General features: G+C 47.7%; 1 protein-coding gene across 5 annotated transcripts in view; it reads right to left on the reverse strand.

Moving 5' to 3' along the window:
• SCARB1 (scavenger receptor class B member 1) overlaps window positions 1–23,635 on the reverse strand; it is a 92,977-nt gene that overhangs the window by 12,282 nt on the left and 57,060 nt on the right. For all 5 annotated transcript variants that reach the window (XM_043902083.1, XM_043902084.1, XM_043902081.1 and 2 more), the window contains 5 exons: window positions 21,174–21,269; window positions 18,716–18,831; window positions 15,857–16,023; window positions 9,047–9,165; window positions 3,442–3,515 (listed from right to left, as the gene is read on the reverse strand). In XM_043902083.1, the coding sequence (XP_043758018.1) occupies window positions 3,442–3,515; window positions 9,047–9,165; window positions 15,857–16,023; window positions 18,716–18,831; window positions 21,174–21,269 (572 nt within the window). The remainder of the gene's footprint in view (window positions 1–3,441; window positions 3,516–9,046; window positions 9,166–15,856; window positions 16,024–18,715; window positions 18,832–21,173; window positions 21,270–23,635) is intronic.

The following is a 23,635-nucleotide window of genomic DNA, read 5'->3' on the forward strand; positions in this document are numbered from 1 at the left end:
AAATGCACAGACTGTGCAACCCTCGTGCCTCTATCTTGTGAGCAAACACCACAGAAGTTCCTCAGAGAAGTCACAGCTAGATGGCTCTGTTTCTGGAACAGCTGTGTTTCTAGACTTTTCCCACACGGGTTCCTCAATAGCCCTCAGGGATGTTGATAAACACCATCTTTGAGACCATCACCCCAGCCCACGGCAGTTCTGAACAGCTGGGGACACAGAGGCTCAGAGAGATCAAAGTAGCAGTGTGTGGCCGCCAACAGGCAGAATCCAGCCACCCAGAGAGACTGCTGGCTTGGGCAATATTTGTCAACAATCAGAATGAACTCCCAACAGGTGAAACTGAGAAAGCAGGTGTTAAAATCCAGATTCTGAAACCTGCATTTGCAAATGCATCGGATGTGGCCACACTGAGCCCAAGGCCCCTGGTGCTCAACAGAGACTGGCCCTTGGCCCGTCCCCACCCAGCCTTTCCGGCTCCTCTGTCCTAGTCACCTGCCCGCCCTGAGCATGAAGTTAGCAGACCAGGCATCGAGTGATGGGGGGCCCTCCGGAACTCCAGCTTGAGCAGCAGACGCCTAAGGCCCACGTGGCGCTGCTTCACCAGCCGCAAACACTTCAGGAACAAATTCTCTGAGCAGACTCAAAAGGTAAAGATGGAAAGCTTGGGCTTCCCTGGCAGTCCAGTGGTTAAGAGTCCACTTGCCAAAGCAGGGGACACAGGTTCAATCCCTGGTCGGGAACATTCCACTTGCCGTCGAGCATCTAAGCCAGCACACCACCACTACTGAGCCTGCCCTCTAGAGCCTGAACTCTACAACAAGCTAAGCGACTGCAGTGAGAAGCCCATGCACCACAACGAGACAGCAACGAAGACCTAGCAAAGCCAAAAAAATAAAAACTGATTAATTGAATTTAAAAAAAAAAAAGCTAGCAGAGGAGTGTGGATGAGCTATACAAATGATCCCCAGTGCACTCAAAGTGTTATTCTTTCCAGCTGAGAAACATCTCACAAAGCCAAACAGATGCTCACATTCCTGCAGCCCAGGAATCTTTCTGAGGGATTTTTTTTTTTTTTAATGGAACTATTTCAAACACACTAAGTACAGAACCTGACAGAACAACCAATCAGCACGCTCCCGCACCCGGCTGTATCCTGAATGAGTGAGTGAAAGCTGCTCAGTTGTGTCCAACTCTTTGCCATCCAGGCAAAGCCTGTATGTAGACTGTAGCCCGCCAGGCTCTCTGTCCATGGAATTCTCCAGGCCAGAATACTGGAGTGAGTTGCCATTTCCTACTCCAGGAGATCGTCCCAAGCCAGGGATCGAACCCAGGTCTCCAGCATTGCAGGCAAGATTCATTACCATCTGAGCCACCAGCTCTGTTCTATAATGATGTTATAACAAGAGTTGGCGAGGATGTGGAGATGCTGGCACCCTCCCACGCAGCTGGTGGGAGTGTGAAACAGTGCAGCCGCCCTGGAAAACAGTCTGACAGTTCCTCAAACGGTTAAACGTAGAGCCACCAGAGAACCCAGCAATTCAGCTGTAAGATATCTACCCAAGAGAAATGAAAACATACATCCACATACTCAGGCATAAATATTCAGAGCAGGACTTCCCTGGTGGTTCAGTGGTTAAGAATCCGCCTGCCAATGCTGGGGACCCAGGTCCCATCCCTGGTCCAGGAAGACATCACGTGCCAAGGGACAACTAAGCCGGTATACCACAACTACTGAGCCTGTGCGCCTAGAGCCTGTCCTCCACAACAAGGGAAGCCACCTCAATGAGAAGTCTGTGCAGCAAAACTAGAGAGCAGCCCCTGCCCACTGCAACTAGAGAAATTCTGAGTACAGTAAAGACATAGCACAGCCAAAAACAAAATGTATAAACTTTTTTAAAGATTCAGAAGAGCATTATTCATAATGGCCAAAAAGTAGAAACAGCACAAATGTCCATCAGTGGATGAATAAAAACATGGTCTTGCCAGACAATGGCATATTATTCAGCAATAAAATGGACTAAAGTGCTGACACCTGCTACAACATGGATGAACCTTGAGAACACCATGTTAAGTGAAAGAAGCCAGTCACATATTATACAACTCTATTCACATAAGATGGCCAAAATGGGTAAATCCATAAAAATGGGAAGTAAATTAAGGGTTGCCTGAGGCTGAGGGAAATGGGGAGTGACAGCTAACGGTGTGGGGTTTCTTTTGTGGGTTGATGGAATGTTTCAAAATTGATTATGGTAATGTTGCCCAATTCTGTGAATATCCTACTGTACTGTACATTCTCAAAGGGTGAGTTTTAGACTGTGTGAATTAAATCTTGATGAAGCTGTTACTGGAAAAACAAAGAAAAGAAAAAGAAAACTTGCACTTAAAAAATTTCTCCTGTCTACCATATGACCCAGCAAGCCCACTCTTGGCCATACACCCAGAGAAAAGCATAATTCAAAAAGATACATGCACCCCAGTGTTCACTGCAGCACTATTTACAACAGCCAAGACACAGAAGCAACCCAAATGTCCATTAACAGAAGAATGGATAAAGAAGATGTGGATAAAGATATACACACACACACACACACACACACACACACACACATATAGTGGAATATTACTCGGTCATGAAAAGGAATGAAATTGTGCCATTTGCAGAGACGTGGATGGGCCTAGAGACAGTCACACACAATGAAGTAAGTCAGAAAGGGAAAAACAAATGTTGTATATTAACACGTATATATGGAATCTAAAAAGATGGTACAGATGAATCTATTTGAAAAGCAGAAATGGAGACACAGACATTAGAGAACAAATGTATGGACACCAAGGAGGGAAGGGAGCTGGAATGGACTGGGAGCTTGGGGCTGACATATGCTATTGATACTGTGTATAAAACAGATGACTGATGAGGACCTGCTGGATAGCACAGGGAACTCTACTCAGGGCTCCATGGTGACCCGCACCGCAAAGAAAGCCAAGGAAGAGGGAGTAAATGTATACATACAGCTGATTCACTTCGCTGTACAGCAGAAGCAAAACAACATTTAAGGCAACTACACTCCAATTAAAAAAATAAAAAAAATCTTCCTTCCCTCAGGTGAATGGTCTCGCTAGAGAATGCTGTTGGCCAAGTTTCCATTTTCAAACACTCAGTTTGGGCACGATTTAATTTTTGCTACTCTGTCAAGGGAGAAACAGCTTGGACGGAACATTCTGACTAACAGGGGGGACAAACGTCAACAGACAAAAGGGCAGGGGTGTCAGGATGTGGCCTGGACTCAGCTCAGAGCTAAGATTCCCCTTAGGAGTTCAAGAGGCAGGGACCAGATGCCATATCCCTCCCCAGACTTTGAGTTCCCCAAAACAAGGCCAGAGTCTCCCTGAGACCCCAATCTCTCAACCACAAGGCAGCCCCGGCCCCAAGACCCCACTCACCCGATGCCTTTCACAGACTTAAGGAAGAGGCTCAGCTGCAGTTTCACAGAGCAGTTCATGGGGATTCCGGTGACCTGCAGCAACAAGCGCAGTGAGGGGCTAGCCCTTCCTGGACCCCTGGGAACCCCTTCTAATCCCCCTCTCCCTGGTCCCGTTCAAGAAGGTGCATGTCCCAGGTAAAGTGCCCATCTGCTGGGGTCTCCTCTACCCACTCTAACCGCTGATGGGTAAATACATATTCTCCAAATGGCTCTTATGTCCACAACGTTGCGGGATCCCCTCCAGGGAACCAGACTCTCTCTGGATAGGAAAAAATAATCCTTTCCATCTTTCCACTCAGAGAATGCATTCCTGAGTGCAGAAGGATATTTCTCAGTCATTACCCCTCCCTCCAGCCTCCAAATAAAATAAAATAGATTCGCATGTTGATAAAGTCCCTATCTTCTCCAATCACCCACCCCTCTCCATTCCCTCCTGCCAGCATCTGAAAGAGACAGTCTGACTCGGGAAGCATGCCCGGTCCCTCTTGTTTACTCGCTCAGTCGTGCCCAACTCTCTGTGACCCCGTGGACCACAGCCCACCAGGGTCCTCTGTCCAGGCAAGAATACTGGAGTGGGTTGCCATTTCCTTCTCCGGGGGAATCTTCCCAACCCAGGGATCGAACCCGCTTCTCCTGCATTGACAGGAGGATTCTTTACCACTGAGCCACCAGGGAAACTTGCTTGGTCCCTAGTGCCTCTGGAATCTCCATTTCAACAGAGCTCATGCCAAGGGCAGGGGATGATATTTTAGAGAGAGTTTAGTGATATTTCTTCTTTGTGTTTAATTTTATGTTAATCTTCTTAGAGAAAAATTTTTTCCTTTTGTTTTTTTGGCTCCACTGCACAGCTTGCAGAATCTTAGCTCCCAGACCAGAGATTGAACCCCAGGCCACCGCAGCAAAGGAGTGGAGTCCTAACCACTGGACTGCCAGTGAGCTCTCCATTTGGAGAGAATTTTTTTTTTTGGCTACCTCATGCAGCCTGTGGGATCTTAGTTCCCTGACCAGAGAGCAAACCTGTGCCCCCTGTATTAGAAGTGCAGAGTCTTATCAATGGACGGTCAGGGAAGTCCTGGAGAAATTTTTAATTCCCAATTTGAAAGCTTCCTTTGTGCAGGATTTTTTTTTTTTTTAATGAGATCTTGTTTTTGAAGTAGTAAGTCAATAAAGTGACACACATCTAGAACCAAAAACCAGGGAGGTGGTTCCAGAATGGTGTCAGGAAATGAGACTGGAGGGACTTTCCTGGTGGTCCAGTGGTTAAGCATCTGCCTTGCAATGCAGGCAACACGGGTTTGATCGCTGGTGGGGGAACTAAGATCCCACAGGCCTCGGGGCAACTGAACCTTCATGGCACAGTTACTGAGCCCATGCCACAACTAGACAATCTGTGTACCATGAAGGATCCCACATGATGCACCTAAGACCCAGTGCAGCCAAATAAATTTTTTTAAAGAAAGGAAATGAGAATGGAAAGGAACCTAGGTTTGAGGACAGACTGCTGCTTCTCAGCTGAGACTCTTTCTCATCTGAAAAGTGGAGACAGCTCTGCCCACCTCACAGGGTTTCTGCAAGGGCAAAGTCAGGGATGCAAGACAGCCACACTCAGGGCCATAAACGCTGTGTTGTTATCACAGACACCAGTGGGAACAGGCATTGTCTTCCAGCGTAGCCTGGCATCCTCAGGTCTTCTGGGGCCCCAGGGCACAGAGGAACTGGCCAAAGGCCACGCTCCCATGACTGGGGAGAGTTTGAACTTGAGAACCTGGCAGGATGTGAGCAAGATCCCCCGTGTTTGAAAAAGCGTTCATCCAGTGGGCCTGAGGCTGCCCTCCTGGAATGGTGGCCCCCGTCTGGCCTCTGGGATCCTGGATTTCAGGGGGCTCCCACCTCTCCCTGACAGATAAGAGGGACTCCCTGGCCTAGAGGGTTTGTAAAACAGTTTAGTTTATGCTGACACCTGCTTTCCTTCCTGGAGTCTGGAGTCCATGCCAGGCAGAGGGTGCCCGCAATAAACACCCTGGGTGCTGAGTCTTGACTGGGCGTCCCTGGTTGAGGACACCTCACACGGGGAGCGACGTTTGCCCGGTGTGACCCCCCAGGAGAAGGCTCTGGGAGCCTGTGCCTGGTTCCCGCAGCCTTCACCGCACGTGCCGCCCCCTTTACTGACTCTGCTTTCTGTCCTTCGCTGTGACTCATCACAGAAGTGAGTGTGACTACCTGCCGGGTCCTGGGAGTCCTTCCAGCAAATCCTCCCACTTGAGGGTGATCCTGTAGACCCCGACACATCCTGCTCTCCAGACTCTACACGCTGGGGTCTCTACTCGGGCCACTTCCTTCCCCAGGAAATGTGTCTCCTTCCCTCCCCGGTTGTCCCTCCAGCTGCTGTCTGGCCACCTCTTCTCGAGCAAAGCCCTGCCTCTCCCCCTCCTCCCAACCCCAGAGAACAGAATTTGCCCCATGAGCCCACACCTGTCAAGGGTCTCCCTCCCCTGGTTTCAGGAGCATAAACACAGGCAACAGAGTAGCCGCTTCCAGGAGACATTCTGTTTTCAAAACTAATGAGATCAGAAATCAGCAGATCCACCCCCACGCTCATCCTCCCCAAATCAACAAATCCGAGGCCACTTCCTCTCCCTGTCTGCCTCTGGCCTGAAATGAGAACTAGGAGAAGCCTACTTCTGCATCTGCTGATGCACTGCTGCAAAACAACTGTTTGCACCTCTCCAGCCTCCCAGACTTAACTGTTTCTTTCTCAATGTGGCAGAGAAAAAGAAAGTCCATACACTAAAATGAAAGTCACCAGTGAGAACAGAGAAAAGTCAGCGGAGAGAAAGAAAGGAATGGAGAGAGAGAAGCAGTGAAACGAACGAACTAAAAAATAAAGTGGAAAACCATTTGTTAGCTTTCTAATAAAAGTCTTTGTTTTTTTCTTTTGGCCATACCACATGGCACATGGGATCTCAGTTCCCTGACCAGGGATCAAACCTGTGTCACTTGCATTGGGAGTGCAGAGCCTTAACCAAAGGACCACCAGGGAAGTCCCTAATAAAAACCTTTTAAAAACTGGTTAAAAGTTTAAGACAATATGGAAAAGCCTTAACAAGTCTAACAATAAAGACTGAATTTAATCTAGGACATGTAATAGAATCATATTAATTAATTATGATCAACTTAATTCATTAATACCCACTTCATCAACTGTATATTAATACAGGACAGAAGGTAGTGGGCATTAAAAGACCTGTTTATATAGTCAATATTTTAAATTAAGTAACTATAAGTGGAGTATAAGCTTTAAACATTGTGAATCACTGTATTATATACTGGGGCTTCCCAGGAGACTCAGTGGTAGAGAATCTGCCTGCCAATGCAGAAGATCCAGGTTTGATCCCTGGGTCTGGAAGATCTCCTGGAGGAGGAAATGGGAACCTACTCCAATGTTCTTGCCTGGGAAATCGCATGGACAGAGGAGCCTGGCAGACTACACTCCATGGGGCCGCAAAGAGTCAGACACAAGCACATATCATATACACTTGTTGCTTAAATAATGTGGTATATTCATTATAACACTTGTCGCTTAAATAATGTGGTATATTCATTATAACACTGGTTGCTTAAATAACGTGGTATATTCATTATAACACTTGTTGCTTAAATAACGTGGTATATTCATTATGCTTCAATTTTTTTTTTTAAAGGCTGTATACTCGATGGTTCCAACTATGTGACATTCTGGAAAAGGCAGAACTATAGAGATAGAAAAGATCAGCTGCTGCCAAGGGTTAGATGGGAGTGAAAATAGAAGGTAGTCGGGGGATAAATGGATGGAACACACAGGATTCCGAAGGCAGTGAAGCCACTCAGGAGACTGAATGGTGGACACAGGTCATCATGCATTTGTCAAAACCCATAAACCTGAACAACACAGAGTGAAGCGTAATGTAAGCTACTGACTTTAGTTAATAATAACATTCATTCATCAACTGTAACAAACTTCGTGCCAGGGGAAAACAAGGTCTAGGAACTCTGTATTTCCTGCTCACTTTATCTGCAGGCCTAAAACTCATCTAAAAAACAAAAAAAAAACAAAAACAAAGTAGGGACTTCCCTGGAGGCTCAGTGGTTAAGACTCTGTACTTCCACTGCAGAGGGCAAGGGTTTGATCCCTGGTCATGGGAACTAAGATCCCACGCAGTCAAACAAAAAACAGAACAACAACAAAAAACAAAGCATATTAATTTTTTAAGAAACAGACATATGCAAATGATACTCAGATTTAAAGAAAAAACATTTTGAAATAATAAAAAAAAATTTAATTAAAAAAGAAGACCTATGTTTGAAGTCAGTCTTATCCCTTACTCACTCTCAACCACTAGGATCTCAGTAAATCAAACCCATGTTTACTGAAATACAAGTACTTCTGTGCTAACCACTAGAATTCAAGCAATTAACAAGACAGAACAGCTCTTTCCCTGATGGGGACAAGAACCCCATTTACTAGTTGGAGCACTTAACCTCTTTGGGCTGCAGTTTACCCATCTGTAAAATGGGAATAGCAATGCCCACCTCTCTGATTATTGTGAAAATTAAATGAATAGGATTATGTCTATAATAATAGCATAATGAGCATTCTAGAAATATGAATGTGAAATGTGTGCAAGCATGGCTGACTTCACTAACCCAGATTTATTTTATTTTATTAATTTGGCCAAGCCACATAATTTTCGGGATCTTCGTTCCCCAGCTAGGGATTGAAGACACACCCTCGGCAGCGAAAGCATGGAGTCCTAACCACTGGACAGCCAGGGAATTCCCAGTCTGGATTTTCAGTGAAAAAACAAAAGAGAGAGAGCTAGAAGGTGGAGTGCTAGGGGCTGTGAGTTGAGTCAGTGGCTAAGAAAATCTGAGTAGTATCAAGGAAAACAGCATGGAAAAGCACCAAGAAGAAGAGCTTCCAAAAAGGCCTATGGGGGGGAGACCACAAATGTCCACTCCAGAAACAGAAACCCAAAGAATTTTTTTAATTAATGATAAAGCCACCAAGTCCAAATGGGCAAATTTGCAGTGAATGGAGGCCCTAAGAGAAGAAGCAACAGGGTAAAGACATGTCCACGGGAGGGTCACAAGTGCAGGTCTGATAGCCTCCTGGTCCCTGTTTGTAGACAAAACATCACACAGGACAAATTCCCCAGAGCCCAGTTTATCTGCAAGACGTTCCAGGTTCTTGTCGGTACCTAAAGATCTTTATGGCATGTTGGCACAGCCAGAGGGCTGCCTCTGGCTAATTTACAGGTTGATAATTCCTAATTAATTTACTGTGTTATGATCTTTTTATAGAGACAATTCCCTTATAAAGAGATAATAAAGTCCTTGCACTATGGAGTCGGGGCAAACTTTGATGACTTGATAGCCTAGAAACTATCAATGCCAAAGAAACCCAGGCTTCCCATCCCCCCCACCCTGGAACAGCCTGGTGCCTGGTGGGGAGAGGAGAAAGTTGAGTGTGCACCAAACAGAAATCTCCCCCACCCCCACCCAAAGGCTGACAGGCAGGGGCTCACCGGGTGGATGTCCAGGAACAAGGAATGTTCTTTTGGGTTAGGATGGAGGCCAGACACTGCCTCTGCCAGGACTGGGTCAGCGTTGTAGAAGTGAGGATGGGAGAGAAACAAGGGTGCATCTGGAAAGCAAAGGGGCAGAGAGGGGGTGTCAGACAAAGGCAGCACGTTTGCACATCCAGAGACCTGCTCACGTCAAGCCCTGAGCTGGGTGAAGGGATGCACAGGCGATGAAAACACAGCCACTGCCCGCAGGGCACCCACCTCGTGATGATGACAAGATGCAAACAACAATAACTAGACAGAACTCACTCAGTGTGTAATTATTTACCAAGCACCCAAGAGGCACCAGGAACTGGAACCCACCCAGCAAGGGACAAGCTCAGCGCCGTAAGAATGGTAAAGGGGGAGAAATTAAGGCAAGGAGAAGATGCTGGCTCAAAGACGCCGGCAGAGAAGGTCAGGGGATGGCATTCCAGGTGAGGGGATGGCAGGGGCCAATGCAAGGAGGTGAGAAAATGCACAGTGCGTATGGAGCAGACAGTGCCTGGAGGGAATGATGGGAACTGAGGATAGAAAGACTTGAACTTGGGTGAGAGGAAGGGCCTCTGGATTGCCAAGCCAAGCAGCCCGGACTGTCTTCTGCAGGCAATGCAATGATCAGAGCTGTTCGGGTGTGCACACCTCAGGTCTCCCTAATGTCCTCGGGAGGGGAGAAGACACACCTGCTCTGTTCCTCCTCTCCCAGCAGCGGGTCTGTGGGATGGACGCCAGTGTGTGAGGACAGAGACTGACTCGGGTCCCTCCGAGTGAGAAATTCACACCCAGACACCCGAAGCTGAACCTCTCCATCACCCGACCAAGCGAGGCAAACACCACGGCATCCTCATGTGCTCAGGACAACAGACAACAAGCCTGATGGACAATGAGTCAAGGAGGAAAAGAATAAGCCTCTCTTAGAAACTGGTGATGGTCAAGAATGGGCAAATCACAGAGTCAGAGCAGACTGGCGGTGACAGGGGCCGGGGAGAGGAAAGATGGGGAGTGAGTGCTAAGGGGTACAGGGGCTCCTCTGGGGCTGATGAGAATACTCTGGAACTGGACTGTGGTGGAGGCTGCACGACATTTTGAATGTTCTCAATGTCACTGAATCGTGAACTTTAAAATGGTTAACTGGATATTACATGGACTTCACCTTGATACGAAAAAGAGAAAGACCAAAACTCAAAAGGCCTCCTCCCCTAAAACCAGCAGCCCATGGACTGCCAGCCAGGTGACCCACATTACTGCTTATGTGTGTCTGGCAACCTCAAATGTCTAGATTCTTTCTGCTTTTCTTAGCAAAGCCAAGCACCAGTTTAAAATAAAAGCTGGGATTTCACTGCTGTCTGACTTCATTTTTCCCAGAGTCCTTTTCCATCCACTGCCTTCAAGTTTCTCAACATTAATTTATTCTTCCCAGTGTCTCTCTGATGTGTTGCCATATCCGGATACCCCCTTCACTGTTACATAATGTGCTTCTTTGAAGCAGCTGCTATTGCTTTATTTCAACAGCTATATTTTAAAGACGCTTGCTATCCGAAGCATAACTGGTAAACACTTGCTGGAATTAGAAAATAAATCCAGGAATAAATACAATGTGAACAAATGAATGCTGTAGATTCTATCCAGAGACTGTTACCTACACGAAAAAAAAGAGGCTGGCACCGTGAGACTTGCTCTTTCTCTGTCAAAAGGGAGAGATGAGTGTTAGAATGGCACTCAAGCCCTCTTAGCACCAACACTTTCCCCTGGAGATAATCAGGAGGACAAAAAGGATGGAAAACAGAAGCCCTATCTCACTGTGTCTGTGTGGGTGTGTGCGCGCGCGTGCACACACATGCTCAGTTGTGTCCGACTCTTTGTGACCCCATGGACTGTAGCCCACCAGGCTCCTCTGTCCATGGGATTTTCCAGGCAAGAATACTGGAGCAGGTTGCCATTTCCTTCTCCAGGGGATCTTCCCGAGCCAAGGACTGAAACCTCCTCTCTTGCATCTCATGCATTGGCAGGTGGGTTCTTTACCACTTGAGCCACCCAAGAAGCCCCCCTCGTACCATGTAAGTCAATTTTATTTAAAGCTGCCTCCTTGGATCTTTGAGGTCTTAGGCACCACCAAGGACAACATTTCACAATTTGAAAAACCTTGTTTCCCATTCTCCCATCTCTACTGTGAGAGGAGATCAACAGAGCAAACACACGAGGAACCCCTCCCCCTCGGTAAGGGAAGCAGTCACTAAGCCAGGCCCTAGAAGATGATGAACCTCAAAACAAGCTCCATCATGCCTGCAAGGCTGCGGGGAGACTGAGATGGGCTAGACCAATTTGCCATCACCTGCTCTTGCTTCAGCTTGCTTGGTTTTTTAATAGCATGTATGCATGTATGTGTTTTTTCTATTTTACTTCCAAACAGATTGAGAGAGACAACGCCCAGGTAATAAGTGGTAATTAATTTATGGCTTTACGACACATCTAACCAGACCTAATTGCCCAGGATCACCGTGGATTACAATTAAGGGGTTCTAGTGAACAAGTCTCAGGACCTTACACAGCATGGAGGTTGGAGGAGAGACAGTTCTGAGTCCAAGAACTCCTCAAGGCCCAGAAAGTGAAATGAGTGGGTATTTCTTATCTTCAGATAAAATGCCACAGAAATACACACACAAGTGCACCCAAAGACATGTATGAGAACGTTCCTAGCACTACTAGGGTCATGATCAATGAGCAGAACCTTACTGGATGCCCATGAACAGTAAAAGAGGTAAGGAAATGGAAGTGTGGTCCCACTGAAATACTATACAGCAATGAAAAGAGCACTCGCAACAACGGGGGCAGACTTCACCAGTTTGCAAATGGGTGAAAGAAGCCAGAAATAGAGAAAAAGAAATATATGCTTTATGACTCCATTTAGATAAAGACCACGGCAGGCAAAGCCGTGGTGCTGGATGTGAGGCCAGCGACTGAGAGGATCACTCCTGCTCTCTTTCTGCATCCCTTTGTGGACTTTCAAAGTGCATGTGTCAGTTGGGTATCTTTCTTGTATACATGTCTATTTCAACATAAAAGAAAAAAATTGTATTTACATAATGCATATATAATTCCCTTGCACTTCTGAAGTTCTTTTGGCACATGTGCTAAGATGAGGCAGTGTAATTTTCAAGCCTAGCCCTTGGCAGTGGATGGATATATTGTTTCTGCTGCCTACTATGCACAATCTCCTGGAACCTATGCTTCAATTAAGCCCCTCCCCTACTTTCAACCTCTTGCCATGTGGGTGCTGGCTCCACTCACTGAACCAGGGGCTGAGCATGTGATACAGCCTGGCCAATCCGCACAGCCCATCCTTGGCCACTGATTGGTTCACAGCCAGTCATGTGATAAAAGCCAGCCCAATCAGAGCAAACTCTGGCACCTTTGCTGGAATACAGAAGACCCAGTGGCCCCCTTTCTGCTGGGAGGAGGTGAGCCTGGACCCTGGAGCCAAAAGCCTGCCTGGCAATGAAACCAGTCCAGAGGAAAATCAAGCTGGCCCATGGCAAAAGGCAGCTTCGGACCACAGCTGAGCTCTGGAGCCATGCCTAATACAAAGATAAACCAAGAAGTGCCCTTTACGGCCTAATCAGGCTGGTATAGCATCTGCCACTTGCTATGGCAACTGTGTAGCACACAGCCTACCAGGTCTGCACTGTCAGCTCCCCTACAGGCAGAAATTCCCATAGACACCAGTGAAGAAAGAAGCAAACAGAGGGAAAGGGCAGGAGGGCCAGAAAAGGCCATGGCAGAGGTGGGCACTTCCAGGTCCCAGCTTCAAACGTTGCCCATGAAGTACCTCATTCTGCCTGCACTTGGGGAAACCACCCAACCTGCTGACAGTCCCTCCTCCCAACCCTCCTGCAAACAACCCCTCCCAAATCCCCATCTCCAGCTGACAACATGGCTCTAATCAAACAGGCCCCAAAAGACAAGACCTAGAAAGATGAGGAACGGCTTCTTGTCCTACCAGCCCTGTGAGCTCAGTCACAGCCCAGCCTTGAGCCTCAATTTCCTAAGTAGGATACACCCACACATCCATATGTTTACACACTGCGTGAGTCCCCACTACATACCGAGCACAATTCCAGAAGCTGAGGACACAGGCCTGCCTGCAGTGCTTACAGTTCAGTGGAGACACTTCCGGTGATTTCAGGGGGTGATGAGCACCGGGAAGACAACAAAGGGTGGAAAGACAGAGAGTATCTGGGAGGTGGGGTGGGGAGAGCAACTTTAGAGTGGGAAATCAGAGCAGGCCTGCTGGAGGAGGTGGCATTGGGACAGAACAGGAGGGGGTGAGGGAAAGATCCAGAGAGATCTACAGCAGCCTGGGGAATAGCTGATACAAAAGCCCTGAGGCAGGACCAAACTAGATATATCTTAGAAAGAGGGCAAAGGCAGCGGGGCTAAAGAATAGTTAAGGGGAAACTATGGGGAGAAATGACATTAGAGAGACCGGCAGAGGCCACATCCGGACAACACTGGGGCCTCTGTAAGGACTTCGCTCTACCCGCATGGGTTAGACACTTAAAGCAAACGGCTGGGTGCCGTTTGGGAGCCTCAGAAAGGCCCCCTGGGCGGCTGGCTGGAACCGTGTCCAACAGAACTTTCTACAATAATGAAAATGTTCTCTTGCTGCACTGTCATCCCATGGGACAGTCATTCGACTCGGCACATGTGGGTGGGGACCATCTGAAATATGGCCAGTGCAATAAGGCACTGCTTTTTAAATTTGATTTCAATCAAACCAATTTCAATTTATTTATTTCTTTTTTTTTTTTTTCCCGGCCACGTCATGCCATATGCAGGATCTTAGTTCCTTGACCAGGGATCGAACCCATACCCCTTGGAGTGGAAGCCTTAACCACCGGAGTGCCAGGGAAGTCACCGATTTCAGTTTAAATAGCCACATAAGGGGAACACACTGGGAAGTCTGAGAAATGGTTGGCACACAGGGTAGCCACAATGCAAGAGGAAGGCCAACTGAAGGGCCCTGGACCATGAGGCAGCCGGAAGAGAGGAAGGACTCAGGAATTAATCTGAAGGCCGGGCTTGCCAGTGACCTGGAGGAGGGTCAGGAGAGGGAAGCTGCTCTGATATCCAAGTCTCCACAGTAAGCACGTGAGGCGGGGTGCCTCAAGGGCTGGCGCCCAACCAGAAAACAGTGAGGATGTGGCAGCACCAGTGACCACACCCGAGCCGGTAACCGCACACCGCTGAACAAGATTTTTTTTTAACTTATTTATTTATTGGTTTTTTTGCCATGCGGTGCGACAGGCATGCTGGATCTTAGTTCCCTGATCAAGGATCGAACCCAAGCCCCGTGCAGCAGAAGCGCAGAGCCTTAACCACTGGACAGCCAGGGAAGTCCCACACTGAACAAGATTTGTGGAACTCAGGCTATTGCCAGCTTCCTTTCCACCCCAGATGAGGGAAAAGGTCTTCCCTACGATGCCTCATTTTTAAGCTACCTATCGTGGCCGGGGAGGCAGAATGATGCCCTTCCCAAAGATGTCTGCTTCCTAACCCCTGGGACCTGTGGATTACAAAGGTTACAAAGGGAATTAGGCTACAGGAGGGATGAGGGCTGCTAATCGGCTTAAAATAGGAGTGTGGCCTAGATTATCCAGGTGGGCCAGATATAGTCTCCAGGGCCCTTAAAACTGGAAAAGGGAAGCCCAAAAGCATCAGAAAAAGAGATGTGACCACAGGAGTGGGATCAGAGAGCTGTGATGTTGCTGGTTTTGAAAACGGAGGAAGGGAACCCTGAGCAAGGAATTCTAGGGGTCTCTGGAAGCTGGAAGCTGTGACAGATTTTTTTTTCTGGGGCTCCAAGTCACTGCGGATGGTGACTGCAGCCTTGAAATTAAAAGATGCTTGCCCCTTGGAAGGAAAGCTATGACAAACCGAGACAAGGTATTAAAAAGCAGAGACATCACTTTGCCAACAAAGGTCCATCTAGTCAAAGCTATGGTTTTTCCAGTAGTCATGTACGGATGTAAGAGTTGGACCATAAAAAAGGCTGAGAGCCGAAGAATTGATACTTTGGAACTGTGGTGCTGGAGAAGACTCTTGAGAGTCCCTTGGAATGCAAGGAGATCAAATTAGTCAATAATGAAGGAAATCAGTCCTGAATATTCATTGACTGATGCTGAAGCTGAAGCTCCAATACTTTGGCCACCTGATGTGAAAAGCTGACTCACTGGAAAATACCCTGATGCTGGGAATGATTGAGGGCAGGAGGAGAAGGGGGTGGCAGAGGATAAGATGGTTAGATACCATCACCGACTCAATGGACATGAATGGGAGACAGTGAAGGACAGAGGAGCCTGGAGTGCTGCAGTCCATGAGGTTGCAAAGAGCCGGACATGCCTGAGTGACTGAACAACAAAAACTAGAAGCTGGAAAAGGCAAGGAAACAAAGCCATCCCTTCCACCTCCAGAAAGGAAAGCAGCCTGCTGACACCTAGCTCTTAGCCTGGGGAGGCCGGTGTCGGACTTCTGAACCACAGGAGTGCTTAAGATCATAAACCTGTGCTATTCCAGGCCACCAAGTTTGTGGGAATTTATTACGACAGCAACAGATACACATGGCATATTTTTTTTTTTTGAGTTATCTTCCTGCCCTCATTATCTCTGGACAAATGGAATTATCGAGGGTACAGAGGCCAGGAATTAAAGAGGCAGATAAACCCCTCATCATGGGCCACACCCTCCCGCCCTCCCATCAGGGATGACACATACTGAACCTGCAGGTGCTGACGTTTTGGATTCCGGACTCCCGGCACGGGCAGAAGCCCTCGTTGGGTGGGTAGACGGACCCGTTGGCAAATAAGGTGTTGGGAGCCACGAAGCGAAAGGTGGGGATGCCTCCAAACATCCCCTGCTCCTTGTAGATGAGCTTCATGGACCTGCAGGGACAGATGATGTAGGATGACATCCCAGAAGGCGGTGGCCGGAACTGGGTGGCCTGAGTAAACTCACTCCCCACGGGCACGGCCACCCCCCCCCCCCCCACCGTGTCCCAGTTTGAACCATCTCTCCCTGGCAAATTACAACAACCTCCTTATGTGCCTCCCTGCCTCTACCACCTACACCAGTCCATTCTCCACAAGCTTTAAAACATGGACAAAATATATCACAACCCCACGTAAGACTGCAACTGCTTCCAGTCTAATCTAGAATAAAATCCAACGTCATCACCATGGCCACAAGCTTCTATAGGATTCAGCCCCTGCTAACTGAAGAAGACTCTTGAGAGTCCCTTGGACTGCAAGGAGATCAAACCAGTCAATCCTAAAGGAAATCCACCCTGAATATTCACTGGAAGGACTGATGCCGAAGCTCCAATACTTCAGCCACCTGATGCAAACAGCTAACTCACTGGAAAAGACCCTGATGCTGGGAAAGAGACTGAAAGCAAAAGGAGAAGGGGCAGCAGAGGATGAGATAGTTAGACAGCATCACTGATTCAATGGACATGAATGTGAACAAACTCTGGGAGATGGTGAAGGACAGAGGAAGCTGGCATGCTGCAGTCCATGGGGTCGCAAAGAGTCGGACACAACTTTAGCGACTGAACAATAACCCAACAACACCGTGTACTGTACCCCTCGGGCCCTCTGGCTATTCCTCCAACATGCTCCCTCCTGCCCCAGGGCCTTTGTACCTGCTGCTCCCAGTGTCTGGAATGTTCCTCCCTCTTATTCCCACATCAGACTTCAGTTCTTCACTCAGGTCCCGTTTCGGCTGTCACCTCTGCAGGGAGCAGCACCATAACCCACCCCCATTCACCCTCTTTCCGTTCACCCTGCCATATTTCTCAAAGGCGCTTCTAAACTTGAACATGGCCTGTGGATCAGAACCACCCCACCTGTCCTATTCGCAGGGTCCACTCAGCATACGTGGCCTTAGAGCCCTTGAAATGGGGCCAGGCCAATTTGGGATGTGGCTGTGTCAAATACACTCCAGATTCCTATGGCTTGATACCCCCAAACAATGGAAAACAGCTCTTCAATATTTTTTCTCTTTTTTTTTTTTGCCACACTGCACAGTATGTGGAACTTCCCTAGCCAGGGACAGAACCCATGCCCCCTGCAGTGGAAGTGTGGAGTCTCAACCACTAGACTCCCAGGCAAGTCCATCTTTAGTATTTTACATTTGTTTACCCCCTGTGAAATGATACCATTTTGGATCTCCTGGGTCCAATAAAACATCATTAAATGACTTTAACTGATTTTTCTTTAATGCAGCCTCTAGAAAATTTAAAATTGTGTATGGGACTTGTATTATATTTTTATTGAAGACTACCGCCCTAGACAATAGTATCAGGTCAATTATCTAAATTGACCTAAATTATCTAAATTATCTCATTATGGTGGTGTGATGTGGTTACATAAGGAAATGCCCTTGTTTTTAGAAAACACCCACTGAAGTATTTAGGTGTCCAACATACTCTCAAAGGGTCCACAAAGAAGAGAGGGAGGGAAGGAGAGAGACAAGGAGAGAGAGAAGTGAGAAGGATAAAGCTGATGGGGCAAAAGAAACAATCAGGGAAACTGGAGAAGGGAATGCAGAGACACGGCTTCCCTCGTGGCTCCGCAGTAAAGAATCCACCTGCCAAGCAGGAAATGTAGGAGATGAGGGTTCAATCCCTGGGTCAGGAAGATCTCCTAGAGAAGGAAATGGCAACCCACTCCAGTATTCTTGCCTGGAGAATCCCAAGGACAGAGGAGCCTGGCAGGCTACAGTCTCTGGGGTCACAAAAGAATCGAACACAACTTAGCAACGTTTTAAACAACAACAAATGCAGAGAAGACTGCACTTTCTGGGAACGCTTCTCTAAGTTGAAATTTCTAATTTCAGGAAGTGAACACACACAGAATAAAAACACCTCCACTCTCTGACCCTCCCCTGCGGGTCCATGGGCCTGAGTCCCCAGCCAGGACACAACCCCCAGGGAACAAGAACCCGGCCATCCTCTCTCTGCCAGGACCCCAGCGCCTCGCGCAGACAGGGCTGTGTCAAGATCTGCTAGGGTGGCAGGTGAGTCTCTTGAGTTCACATCAGTGAAATCCCAAGCAAAGGATTCTTCCAGAGTAGCTTCAACAGAGGAGCCGAGGACAGGGAAACACCCAGAGAAGGGCTCTAGAAGCCGCTGTCTCTTCTCGCCACTCTGCCGGGGCGACTGGAATTGTTTAGCCCCAAGCTGACCTCCGAGGCTGTACTCTGGAAAGTGGAGGGACTGCGAGCGAGGCATCCAGGCTTCTCAGCACCCAACTGGAAACAGGGCAGCTGGCACAGGGAGCCCATCATTGCCTTATTCCATGGCCCCTTGCCATCTTGCCCATTTCCTGTCCATCACCACCACCAAGCCCCAACAACCACCAGCAGCTTCCCCGGGCCTTGCAAAAGCACCAGGAGTTGGAGTTCGGCTCTTCATGGTGCAGCCAAAGAGAATTCAAGATGGCGCCAGGGGCCAGCGGACGTGCAGAAGAGCCAGGCGCTCTCCAAGCACACACCACAAGCCACTTGGTTCGGCTCTGAGCATCCACAAGGCAGACTTCCCAGGAGGCCCGGAATGTCACACATCAGGGCGATTACCGGCAGGCCTCGGGGCTGTAGAATTCCAGCGAGGATTCAGGGGTCATAAATGGTGCCCACATCTGCCCGGAAGTTCCGTTAATCATGTTGCACTGATCGGAATGCCAGAAGTTGACCTGTGGGGAAGTATTTAAACACGGCCTCTTAGTCAAGCAAGGACTCATAAAGACTTGGACACTGCCCAGGTGACTTGGAGCTCCGACTTCACACACCGTGTGAAGTCACCACCCAATTGAGAGAAGCCAGTCCTGGATAGACGTCCTGGTGCAAGGAGATCAGGCTGTGTAGACAGACAGCCAAACAGACTGTCCATGGCAGTTCCCCATTCCCTAACCGTGGATCCCTGAATGTACAACTTTGCTGGGGACTCAGTAACTTCATCTGTAAAATGGACCTGTCACTCAGGCCTCCAAGGAGCACAGTGGGCGGGGGAGACAGATGTCATCGCCTCTCAGACAGGAAGTAAGCAGGCACGTCGTCAAAACAGATCAAGTCAGAAGGTAGCCCCAAGTAAAACGTTTAAAATCATGATGGTCGCCACCAGGAGATTGCAAAACAGTAGCTGCTTCTAGAGAATGACACTCAGACAGAAAAAAACAGACTTCTCACTTTTTACCCATCTGTCCTAGTAGGTTTTTAAGCATATGTTCATTCGCGCGCGCACGCGTGTGTGTGTGTGTGTGTGTGTGTGTGTGTGTGTGTGTGTGTGTGTGTATACATCATATTGGGCCTCCCTGGAGGTTCAGTGGTAGGGAATCCACCTGCCAATGCAGGAGACACGGGTTTGATCCCTTGGTCGGGAAGAACCTCTGGAGAAGGAATTGACAACCCACTCAGGTATTCTTGCCTGGGAAATCCAATGGACAGAGGAGCCTGGTGGGTACAGTCCATGCGGTTGCAAAAGAATTGACCATGACTTAGAGACTAAACAACATCAACATACACACACAACACAACATGCACACACACACACACACACACACACACATATTTTGGCCACACCACGCTGCATGTGGGATCTTAATTCCCCAACCAGAGACTGAACCCGGGCCCCCTGGAGTGGAAGCGCAGAGTCCTAACCACTGGACCACCAGGGAAGTCCCGGTACATTTTTATCTTGAGAAAGCAAGCTAAAGAGAATTTCAACAGTGTCCATGCAGAATGGTTATTACTGGCTGCGATGGTAATCCTCTCAGTCCAGCCCTGATGGGGGATAACCTGTCCCCAGCCGTCCAGTCTCTGCAACCATCACCCTGATGAGCGTTTGGAAGATGTGGGCACCACCACTACATAATCATTTTCATGAGAAATGAAGAAAGGCTGCTCAGGTGAAAAAAGCAAGTTGCAAAATAATGTTCATAGTATGATTTTATTCTGCTCCTAGAAGAAAAAAAAAATCGCACCTCAAATGGATAAAAATACACAGGAAGAATATATCCAATACTGATTAACTGTGGGTTTCCTCTGTAGTTTGGGTGGGAATGGGGCTGGACGTGTGAAGACGTACAAAGTGCACTTTATATCTGTCTCTATTATTTTATTTTTTAAAGTGAATGTCTTCCTGTGTATCTGGCACAATTTTTTTTTTAACTCAACAATCTTTCAGTGCAACGGATGGCTATATCTTCAGTGTAATATTTGAAGCATTCTTTTAAGTGAAGCACCAAAGGAAACAATGTGGTTCCTAGCATACATTAGGTGCTAAATAAATCATATGCCCCACCCACCCACTGGGAACCAAGAACTAGTTTTCCTTTTGTTTCGTTTTGGCTGCACCTTGGGACACATGGACAGAACTTCCCTCAGGAGGGATCGAACCCACCCCCGCTGCAGTGGAAGGGCAGAGTCTTAACCACCGGGACGCCAGGAAAGTCCTAGTTGAGGCTTTGCCTGCTTGCTCAGTCACGTCTGACTCTGCACCCTCATGGACCCCAGCACACTAGGCTCCTTTGTCCATGGGATTTTTCAGACAAGAAAGAGAACTGGAGCAGGTTACCATTTCCTCCTCCAGGGATTTCCTGCTTGGCAGGCACATTGTTTACGCTAAGCCACCTAGAAAGTCCTAGCTGAGCCTTAAACATAGGTAGGGTCCAGGACTCAAGAGCATCTCCCCGACAGATGCAATCCCTTCCTCTGTGTTGTTTTCTTTCTTTAATTGAAGCATAGTTGATTTATAATGTGTTAGTTTCAGGTGTACGGCAAAGTGATTCCATTTTACATACACATGTATCTATTCTTTTTCAAATTCTTTTCCCTTTTAGGTTATTAAGGAATATTGAGCAGCACTCCCTGTGCTACACAGGAGATCCTCGTTGGTTACCTGTTTTAAATATAGCAGTGTGTACATGTCAATCCCAACCTCCTGTTTTAAGAGAAGGAGGCACTCTGGGCGGTGGATCCCAGCCCTTGCCACCCCCACCGGTCCCTGCATAGGGTGGCTGTCGCCTCTTGCCTTCACCTTGCTGACTCCATTCCACTTGTCCACGAGGTGGATCCTGCTGAAGTCTTTGACCCCTGTGAACACGGTGAAGAGTCCAGAATCGGAGTTGTTCAGCTGCAGACAACGGCAGAGAATGACATCTTTAAGCCCCAGGATGGAGCTAAAGGACATGCGAGTCTATACTCAGGCCCACCCACAGGCTGCTTCCCCTTCACCCAGAGAATGGGGGCCTCATTGTCTTGTTCACCGCTGCAAGCCCAGCATTGGGAGAGTCAAGAGGAGGAGGACTTGGGGGCTTTCTAGGAGGGACACTCCTCTGAAGACCACATCCGTCCTAGAAAACGTCCCATTTTCCCTTCCTGACTCCAGGAGAGTCTGGTTCTCCTCTCAGGTGAATTGGTGGGGTCACCCCATCCCATTCCCCAAATTAAAAGAAAGCATGGCCACGTGACCTCTTCAATCAGTGAAAACAATCAATGAGAAAGGAGAGAAGTGATAATGTCACTTCCAGGTGGGAGCTTTAAGAGGTGGTGCATGCAAATTTCACTGTGCTTTCTATCATTGCAATCGAGACTGGAGAAGCATGTATCCAGCGGAAGCCTCCCTCAGCCTGGGTCCCTGAGTGACCACAAAGAGCAGAGGAGCCCTGGTCACCCACACTAGACCTGGCATACAAGTAAGAAATAAACCTTTTGCTATTCTAAGCCATGGAGATCTGGGGGCTGCTTAACCTGGCCTACCCTGAAACATAGAGGCAAAGAGGACTTGATGTTTATCAAAACTGTGCAAAGCACACACAAAAAATGAGTGACCGCTGGGTAAAATTTAGAAGGCACCCTTTTACCTCTGAAGATGCTGTATAATGTAAGGTACAGCACCCGTGAGGAACTCAATAGGGGTTGTTTACTGGCCAAATAGATACATTGATTACTGACTGGGCAAGCCAACAGGGCCTAAATTCAAAGCCTGCTCTAGCTTCCTAATATCTGTGTGCCCTGTCACTTGTCCATTCAGAGCTTCTAGAGCCCAAACTTTAAAAAAAAAAAAAAAGAGCCCAAACTTCAGCCAGTATAAAGAGACAGTAACAGACACCACTACAAAGAGACACTGGGAGTATTAAAAGACCTAATGTGTAAAAACGGTTGAGGACAGTGCCTAAGAAATATTAACATCTCCAAATGCTAGCCTTTATTTTTATTATTGCTGTTATTATGATTAATAAATGCTCACCCAAAAGAATACTAACATAATAATTATAACGAAGTGTATCAGAGACTTCTAGTTACTACCCAGAGTCCATTCTCCCCTTTCTCCTTCATATCAAAACTCAAACCTTACTTAGGGTATCAACATACTAGCTATAAGTTAACATTTTCCAGCTTCCCTTGCAGCTAAGTGTGGCCACAGGTCTAGTTCTGGCTAATGGAAAGCAAGCGGAAATTGGTTTTCTCCCTCCCAAAGAGGGAAACAGCCAGGACATGTTGCTTTGTCCTCAACTCCCCTGACTGCCCCTAAATCCCCTACCGCTTCTTCCTTCCTGCTGCTACCTGGAAAGTGAGTGTGATAGCTGGTGCCCCAGCAGCCTCTTGGATCATGCAGTAATCTTGAGTCTGGAAACCACACTCTAAGGTGGGGAGAGCAGAGTAGTAGGATTCTAGATCCCTGAAGAGTGGGAAGCCACCACACCAACACTGCTGGACTATTGCTTTGGGATTTCCACTATACCTAGCCAAAAATAGTTTATAAGCATGTGACTCAATTTGTAATAACTTTCATTTGTTTACAATTTGCTTCAACAAGAATCATGTCACTTACCTTAAACTTGTTGACTCACCCACACACCCAGAACCTGTCATCCTGCTCAAAAATGTACTGAGCAGCTATCACGTGCCCATAACTGAATCATGATTTCTCCCTCCTACTACCCCCAACACCAGATCAGCAAAGCCCCAAAAGGAAGCACAGGCTGGAGCAACTCAGAGGGCTGTTTACAATCTGTGATTGAGGGAGCCAAGGTCAGGGATCAGAGGTCAGGGATCTGACTCTACATCAGATCATGACTCAGGATCCCAATCACTGACACCACTAGGTTATGAGGGGTCAAGATTAAGAAAAAGCAGGCAACTCAGAGCAAAGCAAGAGTTGATATTTTTGACCTGCCTCCCCAGCAGCCATTCCCCTTTCTTCCAGCACCAACCTCCAACCTTCTAAGCTCAGCCCCAGTCACATCATTTAAGCCTGGATCAAGCTGTACCTGAATCTCTCTCCCTACAGTTTTCAGTTATATGAACCAATAAATCAACAAATAGAATTTAACTGAAACTGGCTTTGGCTTAAGCCAGTTTAAGTTAGATTTCCTGTCATTTACAACCCACAGTTCCTGGGGCCTCTGCCAGCTCCAAAAGCAAGCTGGTAACTGGTTTCCAGGCTGTGTCAGTGGAGGACAAGACAGAGGCCCTGAACTTCTCACTGGGCCACAC

Source organism: Cervus elaphus, chromosome 5 (assembly GCF_910594005.1).
Source record: "Cervus elaphus chromosome 5, mCerEla1.1, whole genome shotgun sequence".
In the NCBI taxonomy this organism is placed as follows: Eukaryota; Metazoa; Chordata; class Mammalia; order Artiodactyla; family Cervidae; genus Cervus; species Cervus elaphus.